General features: G+C 38.3%; 1 protein-coding gene across 1 annotated transcript; it reads right to left on the bottom strand.

Annotated features, from left to right (window-relative positions):
• Window positions 1-15,462: 15,462 nt before the first annotated feature.
• On the bottom strand, window positions 15,463-16,716 carry LOC121983168 (homeobox-leucine zipper protein HOX16-like). Its single transcript, XM_042536127.1, is given in 5 exon segments — window positions 15,463-15,583; window positions 15,729-15,959; window positions 16,404-16,468; window positions 16,471-16,530; window positions 16,623-16,716. Coding segments are annotated over 5 exon segments (501 nt in total). The 3' UTR covers window positions 15,463-15,532.
• Between the last annotated feature and the right edge of the window lie 3,833 nt (window positions 16,717-20,549).

Genomic DNA, 20,549 nt, shown 5'->3' with positions numbered 1-20,549 from the left:
TTATATATGGCAAAGGGGGAGAGTAGAGAAATTCAAAATAAAAATATTTTAAAGGGAGCTTGTATTAAGGGGGAGCTATGGCTATTAGTAAAAATTCAAAGAGAATAACTTATATTAAGGGGGAGCTATGTTTATGCTTATCTTGCTATCACGCTTATCGTGGTTCTTGTGCTTATACATAACTGCATATTTTTTACTTAACATTGAATTTCGGTTGCCATTATCAAAAAGGGGGAGATTGTTGGTGCGGGAAGCATCCGACGATCGAACCTTAGTTTTGATAATGGCAAAGGATTCAAAGTTAAGTTAGTGTGTGATCTAACTTGTTTGAATGAGTGTTTCAGGAAAGTCCTAGCTGCGGTTAGGCAGATGAAAAACCCTAAGGGGAGGTAACCTTAGGTCCTAGGGGGCGGTAACCCTAGGTGGAGGAAAACCCTAAGGGGCGGTAACCTTAGGTCCTAGGGGGCGGTAACCCTAGGTGGAGAAAAACCCTAAGGGGCAGTAACCTTAAGTCCTAGGGGGTGGTAACCCTAGGCGAAAAGTCCAGTCGGTCTGGAGGACCGGACTGGCATCAGGTAAATCTCCTGAGTGGAGTAGGTGAGGACGCGTTCCCCGTAGAGGTAACAGTAGGCGTCGAGTCGACCTAGGGTTTCCGGTTGGGAATCCGAAGTCAGACTAGGACAGTCCGAAGACTGTCAGCTCTTTTTCACTTATGAATTATCAGATTATAACATTGTCTTGCAGGGTATGAAATTGCTCGGACTAACCTTGTTTTGCAGGAGAAGCGGCTCCTGGAAAAAGGAGGTCCGGGCGCCCGGGATGGATCCGGGCGCCCGGGACCAAATTTTATCCCCTGCGCAACTTCACCACGTGGAGCAACCTAGTTGGTTGGCCACGTCACACTCCAGGCTCCCGGAAAGGTCCTAGGCACCCGGAACCTCATATAAAAAGAGGGTTGAGGTGCAGCTTCAAGAACAACCATCTTCTAAGCATTCTCCATGCGACAAGCTGCTAACATCTCGACTCAGAAGTGCTGCAACGATAATTCGGAGCTTCAGCTTTATTCTTTTTATTGTCGGTACAATATTCTTTTCTGCTTGAATTGTACTTAGCGTGTAATAGATTTTACGAATTATAGTTGTTGCCCACCGGAAGCGATCAAGGATCGCGGGCCTTCGAGTAGGAGTCGTCACAGGCACCGAACGAAGTAAATCCTTCGTGTCTACTTTATTTACTTTTCCGCTGCGTTATTTCTGAACAAGCTTTTATGATTTCGAAAAACGAAATAGCCACGAGCGCTATTCACCCCTCCTCTAGCGCTTTCGATCCATCATGTAATTCGAGTTTTTTTTTTTTTGTTTTTCGAATTTGTGATTCGATTGTTCTTTTTGGTTAAACCTAATGTTATTTAGGATATTAAATGTTGAATTTCTATTAAAGGCTTTATCGAGGCAGTGGTGGATGATCCCATACCCAAGAAGGCCTAGTGCCTCGCCATGTTTGACCTGGGAGCCGATTTTAGAAATAAATATTTAATTAACTTTATAACATAGGTTGATTTGGATCAATAGTGTTAAGTTTCGCTTGCGATCTAAATCTAAATCATTAAGAACAGATAAGTTAAATTTGGAATCAATAATGTTAAGTTCGGTTTGCGATTCCTAATTTAACTTCTAAAGAACACAATAGGTTGTTTAGGAAAGGTTCGACACGTGTACAAAATTTTTGTACAGTGGAACCGGTACGATCTTCCTAGGACCAACCAATAATTGGTATCAGAGTTAGGGTTTGCCTCTGTGTGTTTTGGTTTTCTATTAATTATGCACATGTCATACATAATTTAGGCAGGATAATAGTAGGATGTGCTAACTTTGTGGTTGCAAGCTCCAACTATTATGACTTATGGTTGTTATGTGTGATTGGACTCTTGGACATGTCAAGGGCATTTTATTGTGTGTGCATGATTGTAATATTAAATACAGCAGGAGCTGTATTAGTTATTAAGATTTTACATTTTTGTTTCGATCTAAATTATATGCACATTCTCTTGTGGAATATAGGATCGATAAATGTAAAATTCTATTTTTGTCGCGGATCGTATCCTTACGAGGCGTGGTACTATTGGAGCACCAGAGATGCAGCGGAATAAGAAGCAAGATGGATGTGGCGACAGGACCCGATTGCGGTGGCCAAAGATGGCAGCAGCTAGGGTTTGCAGCACACGGAGGGCAGTGATAGAAAATGTCATAATAGTTGGAAAAATATTTTTCCATATTTGTTGCTTTATTTGCTGTGATGTGTGTTCGCATAGTTTAAAATTCCTCACCTTAAATAACTAAGTGGGAAAGAGATTTTTAAATAAATTTCACGGTCTCCATTGCTGGTTTGTAAGTGATGCAACAAGCTTGTGTGTTGGCTCTGAGTGCCTCCCTCCACAACGAATGGGTTTGTTGCGGATCACTAGATCAAACTTCCTTTATGGATGATTATAGGAAATTATTTAGGAGCATGTGATCTTCTCCAACTGAAGGGGCACAATCCTATTTAATGGACTAAGTATCAAGTAATGGTATACACTTAGACGCATTCAATAGTATCTTCCCCAACGGAGTCACTGCTATTGTTTTGTGTGACCAAAGGAAAACCAACTATTAATTTTATTTTTCATAAAGTTAGGATGACAAGATAATAAAATTAATGGATAAGACCCTCCTCTTACAAATGTGGAATTTGTATACGTCCACACTAACGTGGCATGCAATATTCACGGTGTTTTGATGTGTTGGTAAATTTAAATAGTATTGTTTGGGGAATCAATATTATTCCAAATTTAGAGTCTTGACCAAAGTTTATTTTGTGATTCTTAGGATGACTTTCAACCCACTGGTCATTATACTAAAAGAGAACAAACTTACTGGTCCAAACTATATAGATTGAAAAAGAAACTTGGACATTGTCTTAACTACCGAAAGCTATAAGTTTGTACTATCAGAGGTATGCCCAGATACACCTAATAGTGATTCTACCCCAGAGGAGATTGAGTATCATAAGAAATGGGTAAAAGCAGATGAGATGGCGCGATGTTATATTTTGGCTTCAATGTCAAATGTATTGCAACATCAGCATCAAGATTTACCAACTACTTATGATATAATGAACAATCTTAAAGAACTCTTTGGGCACCAGAGTCGGACTGCTAGGCAAGAGGCAATGAGAAAGTTAATGACAGCCACCATGTCAGAGGGTACACCCATAAGGGATTATATCCTCAAAATGATGGCTTATCTGAACGAAATACAAGTCCTTGAAGAAGAAATCGCTGGGGAAACCCAAGTCAATATTATTCTCCAAACGCTACCCAGAAGTTTTGAGCAGTTCCGCCTGAACTATAACATGAATAAAAGGGAGTATACGTTGGCAGAACTTCTGACAGAACTACGGACAGCAGAAGGTATATTTCGTCATAGTTCTCAGATTCACTATGCTGAAAATAGTTCTACTTTTAAGTCGAAAGGCAAGAAGAAGAAGAAACAGGTTGTTTCAGCAAAGAAGGTGAATAAACCTCTAAGAACAGGACCAAAAGCTGGAATGAAGAAGCCAAAGGGCAAGTGCTTCATCTGCAAGCAGGCTGGACATTGGAAAGCAAACTGTCCTCGTAGGAATCAGAACAATAAAGGTATATCTCATACTCTAGTAGTTGAAACATGTTTAGCGGTGTTATCTACCAGCACCTCGTGTGTAGATACAGGAGTCATTGATCATGTTTGCAACTCTTTGCAGGGGTTCCAGTAAACCCGACGACTATTTGAAGGAGAGATAACCGTCTACATGGGCAATGCTACTAAGGTGATGGCTGTTGCAGTGGGAAACGTATACTTATCTTTTGATAGGAATAGAAGTTTGGTTTTAAGAAATTGTCTTTATGTACCCAGTTTCAGAAAGAATTTAATTTCAGTTTCGAAACTGTATTTGGATAGATATTCTGTTTCTTTCAATAACAATGTAGTTATAAAGAGAAATAAAGTTATTATTTGTTCTGGTGCATTGGTTGGCAATTTATATACATTAAATCCAATTTCTCCCATAAAGCAACAAATATAAATTAATAACACATCTTCTAACTCTAATAAGATAAAAGAACCTTCGAAAATGAACCAAACATATCTTTGGCATCTAAGGCTTGGTCATATTAACTTAAGTAGGATTCAAAGACTTGTAGTCAATGGACTCTTGGGTTCATTAGAGTTGGAAAACTTTCCAACCTGTGAATCTTACTTGGAAGGTAAAATGACCAAGAGACCTTTTAAGGTCAAAGGGTATAGAGCCAAAGATGTATTAGAACTGGTTTATTCTGATTTGTGTGGTCCTATGTCAATCTAGGCAAGAGGTGGTTATGAATACTTTGTCTCTTTTATAAACGATTATTTAAGATACGGATACATTTACTTGATGCACCGCAAGTCTGAATGCTTTGATAAGTTCAAAGAATATAGGGTTGATGTGGAGAAACGTCTTGGTAAAAGTATCAAGACACTACGGTCTGACCGTGGAGGCGAATACCTCTTTGGAGAATTTAGGAATTACTTATCAAAAGTCAGGATTCAATCCCAATTGTCCGCACCTGGTACACCCCAACAGAATAGTGTGGTAGAACGAAGGAATAGGACTCTTATTGAAATGGTTAGATCGATGATGAGTTATTCAGAATTACCAAATTCGTTTTAGGGATATGCTCTGGAAACAGCAGTGTACATTCTGAATATGGTACCTTCTAAAACAGTTCCTTCTACTCCCATGGAATTATGGAATGGGTGTAAGCCTAGTCTGAATCATATCCGGATATGGGGTAGTCTAGCACATGTGCTGAAGGGAGATAATGACAAGTTGGAATCACGTACAGAAGTATGTCTGTTTGTGGGATATCCTAAGGGAACGAAAGGGGATTTGTTTTATAATCCTAAAAATCAGAAGATCATTGTTAACACCAATGCTCAATTTTTAGAGGAAGATTATGTAATGAACCATAAGCCCATGAGTGAAATTGTACTAGAAGAAATAGGAGAGGGCACGTCTACTTTAGTACCAACAATACAAGATGAAGTACCACAAAAGACTACAACACGTGTCACACATGATACACAACCAGAGATAGTGCCTCGTCATAGTGGGAGGGTTATGAGGCAACCAGAGAGATTCATGTTTTTGGGAGAGTCTTCGGACTTGATCCCGAGTAAACATGAGTCTGATCCCCGGACATATGACGAAGCACTCCAAGATATAGATGCAGTATCTTGTCAAAAGGCAATGAATTCTGAAATAAAGTCTATGTATTCTAATAAGGTCTGGGAGCTTGTAGAACCACCAGATGGTATAAAAGCCGTTGGATGTAAGTGGATCTACAAAAGGAAAAGAGGGACAGACGTGAAGGTAGAAACCTTCAAAGCAAGGCTTGTTGCGAAAGGGTATACTCAGAAAGAGAGAATCCATTATGAGGAGACTTTTTCGACGGTAGTCATGCCAAAGTCTATCCGGATACTCTTATCCATAGCCGCTCATTTGGATTATGAGATTTGGTAAATGGATGTCAAGACAACTTTCCTTAACGGAAGTCTTGAAGAAAACATCCATATGAAGCAACCAGAAGGGTTCATTGAAAAAGGCAAAGAGCATCTAGTGTACAAGCTCAATCAGTCCATTTATGGACTGAAGCAAGCTTCAAGATCTTGGAACATCTGGTTTAATGAAGTAATCCAGTCATATGGATTTATTCAGTGTCCGGATGAGTCTTGTGTATACAAAAAGTGTAACGGAAACGTGATGGTATTTCTTGTACTATATGTAGATGACATTTTGTTAATTAACAACAATGTCAAAGTGTTATCGGACGTAAGGATATGGTTGTCCAAACAATTCGATATGAAGGACTTAAGAGAATGTGCACACATCTTTGGGATCAAAGTCATAAGGGATCGCAAGAAAAGGATGTTGTGTCTATCTCAAGCTTCATATATAGATACAATCCTTGCTCGTTTTAGTATGCAGAACTCCAAGAAAGGTTTCTGACCTTTTAGGCATGAAGTAACTTTATCTAAAGAGATGTCTCCGAAGATATCAAAAGAGATAGAGGACATGAAGGCAGTTTCTTATGCTTCGGTTGTGGGAAGCCTAATGTATGCAATGCTGTATACGAGATCTGATATCTGTTTTGTCGTGGACATGGTTAGTAGATATCAGAGTAACCCTGGACAAGGACATTGGATTGCTGTAAAACATATATTGAAGTACCTGAGAAGGACTAGAGATTATATGCTAGTTTACCAAGCAGACAATTTGCTCCCTGTGAGTTACACGGATTCAGACTTCCAATCAGATAGGGACAACAGTAAGTCTATGTCAGGCTATGTGTTTACTTTAGGAGGTGGAGCCATTGCATGGAGGAGTGTTAAGCAGAAATGTGTTTCAGACTCAACCATGGAAGCTGAGCATGTGGCAGCCTTTGAGGCAGCCAAAGAAGTTGTATGGCTCAGGAACTTCCTAATGGACTTAGATGTGATTCCTGGTTTGCCCAAAATCATCACAATTTATTGTGATAATAGTGGTGCAATTGCAAACTCGAAGGAACCACGAGCCCATAAGGCAAGTAAACATATAGAGCGCAAGTATCACCTGATACGAGACATCGTCAAGCGAGGAGAAGTTGTGGTCGCCAATATTGCATCTCACTACAACAAAATTGTTAAAAGACAACGCCATAAAGACAACGGTTTTAGAAGGAACTGTTGTTAATTTGGTAAAAGACAAAGGTTTTTGACAAAATCGTTGTCTTTGAGCGCCCGAAAAAAATAAAAGACAACGGTTTTGTAAAAACCGTTATCATTGAGTAACTTTTTGTAAAATCAACAACACCTTTTACAACAGTTTTCTAAAACTATTGTCTTTAAGCACATTTTTAAGGGTCAAAGACAACAGTTTTAATAAACCGTTGTCTTTGACTTTATTCTTTCGCCGTTTTTCCCCGCTTCGTCGTTTTTGTTGTAGCAGTGATTTGCTTCCCTCTCTCTGAAAATTTTTTGGTGCCCTGTTTTCCCCCCTTAGACTACCCGAACACTAAACCTCTCATCATACTATCTTTCTCAGGAGCGTGGGTGGTTGCTGCGGTTGCTTGTGCAGATTGCTGGGTGGAGGCGGAGGCGGAGGTGCTCCTCCTCCTCCTCTCTTCTCCGCCTCCCCCTCTCTTCTCCTCCTCCTCTCTTCTCCGCCTCCCCCTCCTCTTCCACCTTCTCTTTACCTAAACTTCTATAGGAGACGAGGTCGAGATGACGCACCTGCGATCCCTACCTGGCGCCTCCAATCGCCTTCGCCTCTTCCAGATCGACCTCCTTGATCCGGACTCCATCCTCGCAGCCATTCGCGGCGTCTCCCGGGTGTTCCACCTCGCCTCGCCTTGCATCATCACTCGCGTCCAGGATCCCCAGGTCCGTATTTTCCCTTCCAGATCTCCTTTTCCTTATTCTAACCTCGTTTCCTTTCTGATCAGAGGGAACTACTAGATCCAGCGGTGACGGGGACTCTCAACGTTCTCCACGCGACCAAGGAGAGCGGAGTGCGCCGGGTGGTCGTCACATCGTCGATCTCTGCCATCGTCCCCAGTCCTAGATGGCCAACGGATCGGGTCAAGGATGAGAGCTGCTGGACTGACCTTGATTACTGTCGGCAGAAAGAGGTGAGAATTTAAGATCACATCACAAGCCCTAAGATGCCAACTACTTGGCCACAATCAAGTAGTACACCAATCCTAAAGCTTGATTACGGTCGCAGCAGCCATTCTGACAGATCCTAAAGCTTCTCGTCTCACTGATCTTCTTCCCTGGTAACAAATCCTCGCCCTTTTCTTTCTTTAGATCTTCTCCTCTTTTATTTTATTTTTTTCACTTTTTCTGTGCTTGTTGTATTTGTGTTTCGTAATCAGCTACGTTTTCTTTGTGGATGATTTCATTTCTAATTCAGTTAAAAAAAAATTAAAAATCTTCGATTTAACAGAAAATGATTTTTTACCATTAGGTTTTGTGCTTTTCTATCTGAAATAAGGTGCCTAAACTGTCTATTGTTTTGAGCATTCCCTCTTTGGTTTCATTTGTTAAGAAAATAAAAACAAAGAATGATTTAGGGAGAAGGGAAGGAATTCTGTGCCCAAATGTTTCATTGTTTATTTTGTGAGATGGAAAAGAGATTAAAATGAATTAGAAGCAATAAATTCCTTGCGCTTTGGATTATTTCTTCCTTCCAATTCTGCAATCTATGTAATGAGTAGCACTCAATGTCTCAATCCCTCAATTCCACAAGCTAAATTCAAATATAATAATAATCTCTAACCTTCTGTTGAATTATTCTGGAGATAAAAGTCATATTAGATGTATTAACCTTTCTAACTAGTCCTCAGTTTTTTGTGTAGAATTTTCAGGTGCTGAACTTGTATTTCTTACAGAAATTCTCATCTCATCAACATTCTCAATGCTGAAATCCTCTCTTCACTCCCTTTTCTTCACTGCTCTTATTTTCCTTTTTGTTGCTCACATCTCTTATTCGATATCATTCGAGACCACTGTGCTTCTTGAAATAAAAAATCAGTTGGAAGATCCTCTGGGTGTTCTTGAGAGCTGGAGTTCCTCCCAATCTCTGCGAGTTTGCTAGTGTACACTGTGACATTGATTGTGGCCAAGTAGTTGGCATCTCCCTCCGAAACATCTCTTACACTCATTTCTCAATAGATTTTAGGTATGAGAATCACATTCGAAAGACTATAATGACTACTTCATATAGGTTGGACTAGGTAACATAGTACACACACACACAAGACCAAAATTTTGAGCTACCTAGTCATTTTTGTGGATCTAATGTTGGTTCTTTTCACCTACTTCTAACAAATTAAATGTCCCAAGTTATCAATTTGTTACCCTTCCTGCTTTCAGGAAATAAAAAGGCAATTAGTTATCTTTCCACTAGCCTAATCTGTTATCTAAAATGCTTATTTACAAATTACATAATTCCTCACCATAAAATGTTGTCGAACCAATATTTAATGTTGTCATAAATAGATTCACCATACTTATTCTGGGAATTGCCACCACCCATTTCTTTGTTCTTCTAAGCTCTCAGCTTTTACTGCTAGTCTTTATTTTTGGCAACAGTTTGAAGATGGTCTTTGAATCTATTATTTTCTTATTCGCAATGCACCCTTTTGATGTCGAGGACCGCTGTGAAATAGATGGAGTTCATGTACTTCTCATCTCATACACATTCTCGTAGTATGGTAAATAGTTTCTTAAAAAAATTTCTAATTTCCAGATGTTTGTGGAGGAGATGAATATCTTGACTACAATTTTCTTGAGGTTTGACAACCTTAAGGTTACATATCTGAACACCGTTCTGCCTACTATGCCGCTAGGCAACTTTTACCGGAGTCTAGATATCGGTGAATCTATCGACTTTTGTATTCATGTCGCAACTCCTGTGGAAAAGATTGCTATCATGAGAGAATGAATACTGGGGTAAGAACTAAGAAATCTACACTTTTACATGTTCTCACAAAGTTTTGAATGTTAACATGTCATTATTCTGGTTCTTCAACTTGATTTTTTAAGAATAGTTCCAGCTTCAGATCCACTTTACAATATTTCCAACGCGACTAATCAAACTCTTTTTGCAAGTATTTGGAGAACAAGAAGGAGCACTGGTATCCCTCCACAAATTTGGCAAACTATTCAGTTATGCTCCTTAGTTTCACTATAAAGATATACCAAATCGCTGTCAACATTTCAATGAGCTTCCCTGGTGGAAAAGTTAAGGTTGAAGCCTCAAGAACGAATGAGTGTCCTCAGTGAGGTATGTGCCGATCTTTAAGATTGATTTTGTTGGTATGACCTGTATGCTATTTTTCATGCTTATCCTTGGATGATAGGCTTTGAGGTTCAATAATTATGATCCTAACCCACTCCTACATGCATGTGGCGTTAGCATTGTCACTACTTTTACTCAAGTAGGAGGCATAGTATTACAACCTCCCCAGGTATAGTTTTATGTTTTGTATTTATACTTTTACGTATTATTTGAGGTTATTTATGACAACTAAAGCAAATGTTGCAGCTCAGAGTTGGCAATGGAGAGGACTTTATTCCATCAAGGGGGAGATGGAATTTTAACCAAAAGGTGTGTTTTTTTTCTTTCAATGAGTTTATTCTTTAAATTGTTAGGACTCTTGTATTGAAAAATCTGGACTGTGGTTTCACTTAGAGGTCTGACTATTCTTTCCAAGTTAAACTTGTGAAAAATCTAGGTTAACCAGACTCCATCCAATCCTACCAGACAGGATTGGCGACTGGTTCCAGTTTCAACTTGCTAAAGTGAATTGTTCAAGATTTTGAAACTTGTCTTTTTTTATCATAAATAACTTGGACAACTTGCTGGAGAAAATTGAGAGACAAAAGGACCTTGATAATATAAAGGAGTGCATTCAAAAGGTATTTTATTTCAATTCCATCTTCCTGCATTCTCTTATTTCGTTATGTACCACAGCGTCCGAAATGCCCAAGAGTTGTTTTATAGTCCATAGGGGAAGTTCTTCTGCTGTACCTTCGCGAAGGAGATATGTAGATCTCAAACCTTCTTCCAATCACACATCCATCGAGCTGACAGGGGCAGATCGGCCTGGCCTCCTCTCTGAAGTTAGTGTTGTTCTTACTGATCTTAAATGCAATGTGGTGAGTGCTGAGATCTAGACACAAAACACTCGAGCTGCAGCAGTTATGCAGGTGAACGTCGGGATGAATTCAGCTATAACTGATCCTCAAAGACTCTCTAGAATCAAACAACTACTTTTCAATTGGTTTTGGCAAGGATTATTCTGTGGTCACAATACGGTGTAAGGATAGGCCGAAGCTTCTTTTTGATACAGTTTGCACTTTAAAAGATATGCAATATGTGGTTTTCCATGGAAGTTTATTTGTAATGGGATAAATTTTATTTGAACATGAGATATGTTTCTTCTTTTGTGATTGTAATTCTTGTATAACTATAACATTTTGAATAATATTGATGTGGAGAATATTCTTTCTTGATTATGATTCTTTATTATATATTTAAATAGAAATATGATATATTGGTATTAAATATAATAATTTAAAAGACAAGGGTTTAAACCCGTTATTGTTGTCTATCACCCTCAAAGACAACGGTTAAAAACTGTTGTCGTAGCCCCAAAAACGATTATAATTGGCAGTGTTATGTTATTAAAAATGCTCTAAATAACAACGGTTTTAAACCGTTGTCTTTTCATTCAAAGACAACGGTTTAAAACCGTTGTAAAACTTTTGTCTTTTCATTCTACGACAACAGTTTAAAACCGTTGTCGTAGCCCCCCACTTTTAACAACACTGCTAATTACAACGGTTTTAAAGGCCTACGACAACGGTTTTTAACCGTTGTCTTTTAATGTTTTTGTTGTAGTGTCTGTAGATAACCTGGCAGATCCTTTCACTAAGGCCCTTCCGACGAAAGCTTTTGATCGGCATGTGGAGGGGATGGAAATCAGATATGGCAGCATAGTCTTTTAGTATAAGTGAGAGATTGTTAGAGTGTATACTAAAAGCCTAGCTTTTGTAAACATTTATTTTTGAAATAAAAGAATCACATTGGTCAAATGTCTACATTTATTTGTTAAGTGTACACTATAAGAAAAAAGCCTAACAACAACGGTTTTTCACCGTTGTCGTAGCCCATTTCGAACTGTTGTTAAAGGCCGTGTTGTTAAAAGGGGTGCCCAAAGACACCAGTTTTTAACCGTTGTCATTAAAGGCAAAGACAACATTTTTACAACGGTGAAAAACTGTTGTCTTTTCCTTCAAAGACAACAATTTTTCACCGTTGTCTTTGAGCGTATGCCTAGGCTCTTCAACAACAGTTTTGAACTGTCTACGACAACGCCTAAAAAACGTTGTCTTTTTTGCCAATAACATCGGTTTGACAACGGTTAAAAATCGTTGTCTTTTTAGTGAACAATGTTAATTAACATCAGTTTGTCACTGTTGTCTTTTAACGCCATTGACAATAGTTTGACATATTTAAACTGATGTCTTTGGGTACAATATACAACATTTTGACAATAAATAAAAAACTTATTAATCTTTTCCTACTCAACGGTTTATAAAAAACATCATCATCCAGTGCAAATTTCATCCAGTGCAAATTTCATTGATAAAAAACCTACATAATCAATATTTACAATGCAAATTTCATTAAAGTACCAAACATCATCATCCAAACATCATTAAAGTACCAAACATCAACATTCAAACATCACAAAAGTTTACACAGCCAAAAGTTTATATATATCACACATATATATAAAGTCCAAAATATCATGTTTTGTTGGAGCACATCTTCTCTACCTGTGCATCTTCTAAACAACCTGTGCATCTTCTAAACTGCAGCCTTTTTTGGTTTCTCCTCCCTCCTAGCTTCTCTTTTCTTCTCCTTTCACAGAAACGAGGTCATTATCTTTTCCCTGAGGTAAATAGCATATGATTGCAAGTTAAGTCATTTCCCAGAAGTAAATGGCATAAAAAATGGATCTCTTGGAAATTTCACACCTGACCTCCTATTACAGTTTTACAAAAACTCAAAGAGTAGTATGTCTTAAAAGACCAGCTATATGGCTTTACAAGTAACTCTTAAGTATGGTAAACCAAACCTATCAACTTTACATATACCAAAAAAAATTCTATCCAATTTGAAGTCTAGCGAAACTCCATCCACTATGGGTTCAACTGCTTTGTTAGCGAGATAATCCGCCAGCAACTTAGTGTTCAAAAACCTCCAAGCAAAAACTGAAATTTTTGGAGACAGTAACTTGCTCCACACAGCTAACCAAATCCCGTCAACTTGATGAGTCTTTCTAATTAACGTCCATGCAGACTTGGATGAGAAAGCTCCATCCAAAGATAATTTCCAGATCTGCAAGTCAGGCTCTCCCCTCAGAATATAAACATCAAGAGCTTTTACAACCAAATCAGGCGTAAGCACCTCTCTTAATTTGAGAAGAACCCATCCCTGCTCATCCCACATAGAAGACACAGACCTACCAGGATCTCCAACCATATTACAAAGCTTAAACAAAGGACCTACATCTAACCATGTATTAAACCAGAAATTAATATGATCTTCACCTAAACGACATCTAATCTGCTCTTCAACTACGTTTCTCATCTGTAACATCCTTTTCCAACAATGTGAAGCTTTGTTTTTGAGTAAAACCACCACAGGAGAGACTGACCCACAGTACATGCTAGACAGAAATTTCGACAAGTGTGTTCTCTGCTCCCAGAATCTGCACCACATCTTCCCTGAAAATGCATTAGCCACCTCAGATAAACTTCTCACTCCCAATCCTCCTTCTAGCTTAGGTTTACAAATATCTTTCCAAGAGATCCAGTGAATCTTCCTATTGGAACTGATAGAACCCCAGAAAAAAATGGCCATAATCATCTCAATTTGATGTAAAATACCCCTTTCGTCACTATTAATAATGGAGGCATCTAAAAAATGGATTCTTCCTACCAATATTGAATTACTTATGTTACAGGGTGATATATGCAATCAAAGTTTGGACCTCAAACATTAAATTTCTCTGTTAGTTACTATACATGGTAAAAGCCCCGTTAGACATACATTAAGTTGCAGTTAGGGAATCAACAAAAAAAAACACACTTGCTTTGATATTTCTGCTTGCATATTCTTTTGCAACAGTCTTGGTGAGACCAATCACTCCTGCCTTTGCAGGACTGTAATTAGCTTGGAATACATTACCGACTAAACCAACAACAGATGCCCCTGCTCAATTGAGTGATATTTTAATATCTCGAAAAAAACTAAAGCATAAAGATGCTGCAGTAACAAGATTATTACCCTTCTAAACAAAGACATCTACATTATAAAATTGAGATCCAAATTGTTTGTTATGTGAACCAAAATACAGTATAAATATTTGACAAAGGATTAAGGTTAATCATTTTTTATATTTGACAAAGGATTAAGTTATCGGTTTGTATTTGATGTTGGTACATCAAGTGTGCAGTTTAGTCATCCCGATTGGATTTGGTAAATGGACTCAGAGACAGATATCTCCAAATCAAGTGCAATCAAGTATAAGCAGCATGTATTCAATTTAACTGAATATTATTATTGTCAAATACAATAAGATGAACTCATGTATATACCTATTCATAAATATGATCTTGTATGCATTCGGCTATCTCAGAGCGCACTTCATCAATTTCTTCTTGAGAGTACTCTGCTTTTGTGAACTGTGAACACACATAAATTATATGATCTTAAAGAACAAAATATAATTAATTGGAAAAAAATAATAACTAAATAACTTCTAATTATTTGAGATGATAAAGATAATATTACTATCGATGGTAGTGTATCCCCCTCGATCATTGCATTTTCTTCAGTAATTTGTCTCATAAATCTCATCACGTAATAACCACATTGGTTCTCATCTGGCTGCCTAGGAGCCTACGTTAAAGGCAATTGATATTGTTAATGATAAATATACACATACCTTGATTGATTGAAATAGAAGTACCCATACCTTGATTACTTCCCATTGTACATGCTTTCTTCCTTTCCTTCCATTGTTCGAATTAAGCAATCTTAACGCCTTTCATATATACATTCAACATAGTTCATATATACATTCAACATAGTTCCATTGTAAGTTCTTACCAATACTCAAAGAAATGCCTCTTTGTGAAGTCCTCAAATTAGAAGGAAACAAAAATGACATTTTTTTATAGCTAGGAACAAAAGATTGTAGATAAGTGCAGTGACCAAGCAATCTTCATTACAATTCACCACCTCCAAAGAAATAGGCTGGGGATGCATAACAAGCAGGCACATAATAATTGCCACCATCGGTAAATTCAGACAGAACAGGGTGCCGACGAACCCTCTGAAGGAGTCCACATGCTTGACGATTTAGCATTACTCGATCCAGTATGGGCAACAGAAACCTAAATTTCAGAAGCAACCATTTACTTGCAACAATTATGTTCAAGGTCCAGAGATAGCTTATGCAAGAAAAAAACTACACTGAATAAAAACTATTACCTGCTTGGTGGCTTCAACAGCATCTTTGGACTTCAGCTGAGGATCCAAAGACAGCTTCTGCAATAAATTGGAAGCTTTTGCAGTGTAGCGTTAAGGATAATACCAACCAGACAAAGGGATCTTTTTGGCAAGAAAAGCTAAAAGCTAAGATGACCGAGAAAGTGCGAAACTGAAATGCATAAACTAACCTGATATAAGTTTCTCTATGATTTTAGGTAAGTGCTATAAACCATTAGTTGAACACGTAAACAAAAAATAACAGCATTCTGATCATTCTTAACAAAATAAGAAGAGCAAACATACCTTTTAGCGTTAACCATTTATGGAAGTTAATGGAAATGTAAGATGCTTAAAACTATAAGTTTCAGAAGGAAATGAAGATTCGAAGAGTCTTCATCACCCCAGAATATTTCACCTAGTTAGTGTTGATGAAAAATAGCAAACACTATAAACAATAACTTAGAAATAAAGCTGTATCAAATTAACAAATAAGGCACTCATAGTCCAACTTGCAAAATTGGGAGAGACTCTATGGATCTGAGGAGAAAGAGGGGAATTACCTCCAACCGCAATCCCTCGTTGTCCTTGAAGAGGGCAGCATGATCAGCAAGGAGTGACTCATATGAGGACTTGAGCCGATCAAAATCCTGCTCAAGTTGCTTGTTCTTCCACCTTGCAAGGAACCACACTACAACTTGCCTCGGTTGCATGCCTAGCTTTCGAGCCAGTTCGCTCTTTCGCTCCGGCTCCAACTTGTTCTCCTCCTCAAAGCTACGTTCCAATAAATTTACCTTTGTTGGAGAAAGGAAGCCGATCATTCCCGCATCCAAATCAAATATTCAGCGACAGAGCAAATGGAGTAAAATAATGAGAAGTTGGTCGATAAGTATCTTCTTATTACATCTTACCACTAGTAAACCCAACGAAAAATTTACTACAACTACGTTGATCTATCGCCAATTATGCATTCAATGATCTAACGCCCAGATTTGGATATGAACAAAACAAACTTTTTACTATACCAAAACAAGACAAACCAACAGGCTCTTTCCTCCCAAAGTTGGTGGCATGATCACATGAGAATCAAAATCATTATTTCTTAAAAGAAGAGCATAGCTCTCTCCAAAGTTGCTGGTAAATAATAAGGGGAGCCAAAAAAGGAATATGGAAGTTATCTTTTCTTTAAACTGTAAAAATCTGGTAGCTTGATTCTGAAATTTGAGTAAAGGAGTAACCTGATCTGGCGTTAGGCGGCGCTTCTTCTCCGACAGCTGCTCCTCGTAGTATTCCTCCTCTAAATCTCATCCGGTTATGTGAAGAACAGCCTCTTGGTGGCACCATGCTCCTCCGCCGACCTCAACCCTTTAATTCCGCCCCAAATCGAACAGCTTATTATAACTAAAACCAAATCCAAGTCGAAGACAATGAAATAGTAGAAGGAATAGTAACAGTACCTCGGAAGATGGAGTTCCCATCGCCCAACACGAGTAGCCGTGCGCGAGTGGACGACAAAGAGGAATCAAATATCAGATGGGGTCTAGAATCCATCCTCTCTTCTTAGATCCTAAATGATCAACAGATCGGATCTGAATTGAACAAATATGACTAGAAAAAAATACTACGCGTCTGATTTCTCCCTCCCTTGGATCCCAACCTAGTTGGATAGATCGAAGGGATCTGTCGATCGGCTTAGCAGGAGAAAACGAAGAGGGAGAAGAACTTGTGGCGGAAGAAGCTGGTGCTCCACAGAAGGCGCATTGATGTCTCCATGGCGTGGTAAACAAAGGTTAGAAGAGAGAGTTTTTACAAACAATCGAGTATGCGTAACGAAAGGTGAGCCATCTCCAACTTACAAACAGCTATAATTGTGTATGTGTAACCAGCAGCTCCTAGATTCGAGTCGTTTGATGATTTAGCAAGTATCCCTAACTAAACTCCTGCAAGATCTAGGATCAAATAGTCAACAGCTTGTCTGTAGTATCTTTGGACTTCAGCTGAGATGACCGGCTAAGAAAGAAACACGAAAAGAGAAAGGAAATGGAACCAAAAGCGATCATTCACGATCGATCGAGGAACCCCCGCATAAACCCTTCCAAGAACCCTTGAAGCTGAGGCGATAAGCAAGGAGAAGAAGGAAGGATACAGTCTGCTGCAGGGGTGACGGGCGCCATGAAGGAAGAACTCAGCTGGATCAAGAGGCGATGGAATGGAGAGCCGCCACTGCCACGGGAGGATTTGAGAAGGAGACGACGAAGACAGTGAGTGAGAGAAGCCTTTAGTTTAGGGCTTCAAAAACAAAGCGGCGATTCAAATACCGCAAGAACAAGCAGCGGCATTTGACACACGATGAAGGGGAAAATAGGGTTCGGGTAGGCTAAGGGGGAAAATAGGGCGCAAAAAAATTTTCGGAGAGAGGGAAGCAAAGTACTGCTACAACAAAAATGACGAAGGAGAAAAACGACGAAAAAATAAAGTCAAAGACAACGGTTTATTAAAACTGTTGTCTTTGACCCTAAAAAAGCAGTTAAAGACAACAGTTTTAGAAAACTGTTGTAAAAGGTGTTGTTGATTTTACCAAAAGTCACTCAACAACAATGGTTTTTACAAAACTGTTGTCTTTTATTTTTTTTAGGTACTCAAAGACAACGGTTTTGTCAAAAACCGTTGTCTTTTACCAAATTAACAACAGTTACTTCTAAAATCGTTGTCTTTATGGTATTGTCTTTTAACAATTTTGTTGTAGTGGTAGTTGTTCAATTAATTTATATTGTAGATAACATGGTATGTGGTGTCACACACAGAAGATCATGTTATCAATTCTTTATAAATTATAAACAGCTGCTCATGACTAAGATGGAAAGGAACAAACCATTGGAATAGTCGTAGAGTAATTAGGTATTAGTTTATCTTGACTAATAAATTACACTAGTACACTCTAAGTGTATTGTGTATGATCATTTTAGGTCAGTTCTTTTATACTGACTTAATAAAAGAACTAGACCTTAGTTATTATGAAAGTGTGTGCTCTTAATCCTAATATAATAACAAGCATATATATTTAGTATTTATTTTTTTAACTTATCAAAGGGTGAGATTTAGCTCGATAAATCAATAGGTCCGATAAGTTGGGAAATGATATTACTTATAGTGTGTGTTGTTGATTATAGAAGGAAACTATGTCCTAGTCATCTAGGTTGAGAATGTCCCCAAGAGGAGCTCATAAGCATTGTCGTGTTAAACCCTGCAGGTGGACTTAGTCCAACATGACAATGAGATTGAGTGGTACTATTCTTGGACTAAGACATTAATTAAAATGAGTTATCAGTAACTCAATTAATTAATGGGCATTCGATATCTTAAACACAGGGAGACTAACACACTAATGATGAGAATGAGCCCATAATATAATTTGGGATTGATGCGGTAGTGCGATAATAACTCTCTAGTAGAATGAGTTATTGTTGATGAACTTGAGTTGTGTGATCGGGGTGAACACGAGATACTCAAGCTCGTCGGGAGGCCAAAACCAATTTCTCCTCTAGGTCCCTGTCATAACCTTATTAAAGCCTCAAGTCCATCCAAATAAAAGTCCATCTTGGTGTCCAAGAAGGGGGCCGGCCTAAGGCTTGGTGACCAAGCCAAGGGTCGGCCACCATTTCCTCAAGAGGGTCAGCCCTATGCTTGGTGCCCAAGCAAAGGAGGGGTCGGCCACTATATTTCAAATTAGGAGGGGTGTTTTAAATTTTTAAAATATTCTCTTTGAAGATAACTACAAGTTTAAAAGAGAGATTTTAAAATTTAAAACTTTCCTTATTTGAATTAAGCCACGTGGTTTTTTAAAAGAGAGTTTTAAATTTAAAACTTTCCTTTTTTTGTAACCATGTTAAAAAAGGAAATTTTAGAAGAGAAGTTTTAAATTTTAAAACTTGGCTTTAATTTTTTAAAACTTTCCTTTTTTAACATCCACATAAGGAAAGAGAGCTTGTAAAATTTTATAAGAGGATTTCTTCTTTAATAAAATTTTATAAAAAATTATTTCTCTTGATGATGATGTGGCCGGCCACCCTTGCTTGGTGTCCAAGCAAGGGGCCGGCCATTAAAAGCATCCAATCATCCATGATTCAATCAATTGAATTAATGATTGATGATTGAATCAATCAAGAGGAAAGAAAAGGAAAAATAAAAGGGGAAAAGGAAAAACAAGAGGAAGATTTTAATTTTTGTAAAAGGTCTTTCCTAATTTGCCTTGGGTAAGTAATATAAAAGAAGGGGAGAGGAGGCCTCATGTATATCAATTCTTATTCTCAAGTTGGTGCTTCCTCTTGTGGTCGGCCCTCTCCCTCTTCTTTTCCCCTTGCTCTCTTTTGTTCTCTTGTGGTGGTGGTCGGATTTTAGAGAAGGAGAAAGAAGGTTTTTGGTTGGTGTTCATCTTGGAGGATCGTCTCCCACACGACGTCCAAGGCGAGGCGAGGAATATGGCAGAAGATCTCGAGGTTATTAGCATACAAAGAAAAGGTATAACTTGTAATTATTTTCCGCATCATACTAGTTATTTTTCTTTGTATGAATTCCAAACACAAGAGGCATTAGATTCTAGTTTTTCGAATTTGTAATTCGAGTTGTGTTTTTTTTTTGTTTTTCGAATTTGTAATTCGATTGTTCTTTTCGGTTAAACCTAATGTTATTTTAGGAAATTAAATATTGAATTTCTATTAAAGACTTTGTCGAGGCAGTGGTGGATGATCTCATACCCAAGAAGGCCTAGTGCCTCACCATGTTTGACCTGGGAGCCGATTTTAGAAATAAATATTTAATTAACTTTATAACATGGGTTGTTTTGATTCAATAGTGTTAAGTTTCGCTTGCGATCCAAATTTAAACCATTAAAAACAGATAAGTTAAATTAGAATCAATAATGTTATGTTCCGTTTGTGATTCCTAATTTAACTTCTAAAGAACACAATAGGTTGTTTAGGAAAGGTTCAACACGTGTACAAAATTTGTGTACAGTGGAACCGGTACGATCTTCCTAGGACCAACCAACACTAGGAAGTGGTAACTCTAGGTGGAAAGTCTTGACGGGTCGAACGCTTCGGGCAAAAACTCTAGAGTCGAGGGGACTCAAGGTTGAAATCCTGGTGTCGCGAACCGGGTGGAAGACTGGATGGGTCATGGAGCGAACGCCCAACAGAAAGTCCTGAAGATTCGAATGCTGAGCAAAAGTCCAGTTGGTCTAGAGGATCAATCTGTCAAACAGGTAAACTCTCCTGAGTGGAGTAGGTGAGGACGTGTTCCCCGGTGAGGGAACAGTAGGCGTCAGTTTGATCTATGATTTCCATAGGTGAAATTCGAAGTCAGAATCGAACAGTCCGGAGACTGTC

The sequence above is a fragment of the Zingiber officinale genome, chromosome 5A, assembly GCF_018446385.1.
Source record: "Zingiber officinale cultivar Zhangliang chromosome 5A, Zo_v1.1, whole genome shotgun sequence".
Taxonomy (NCBI): Eukaryota; Viridiplantae; Streptophyta; class Magnoliopsida; order Zingiberales; family Zingiberaceae; genus Zingiber; species Zingiber officinale.
Note: the sequence above shows the minus strand (reverse complement) of the source record. Positions and strands in the feature narration are given on the sequence as shown.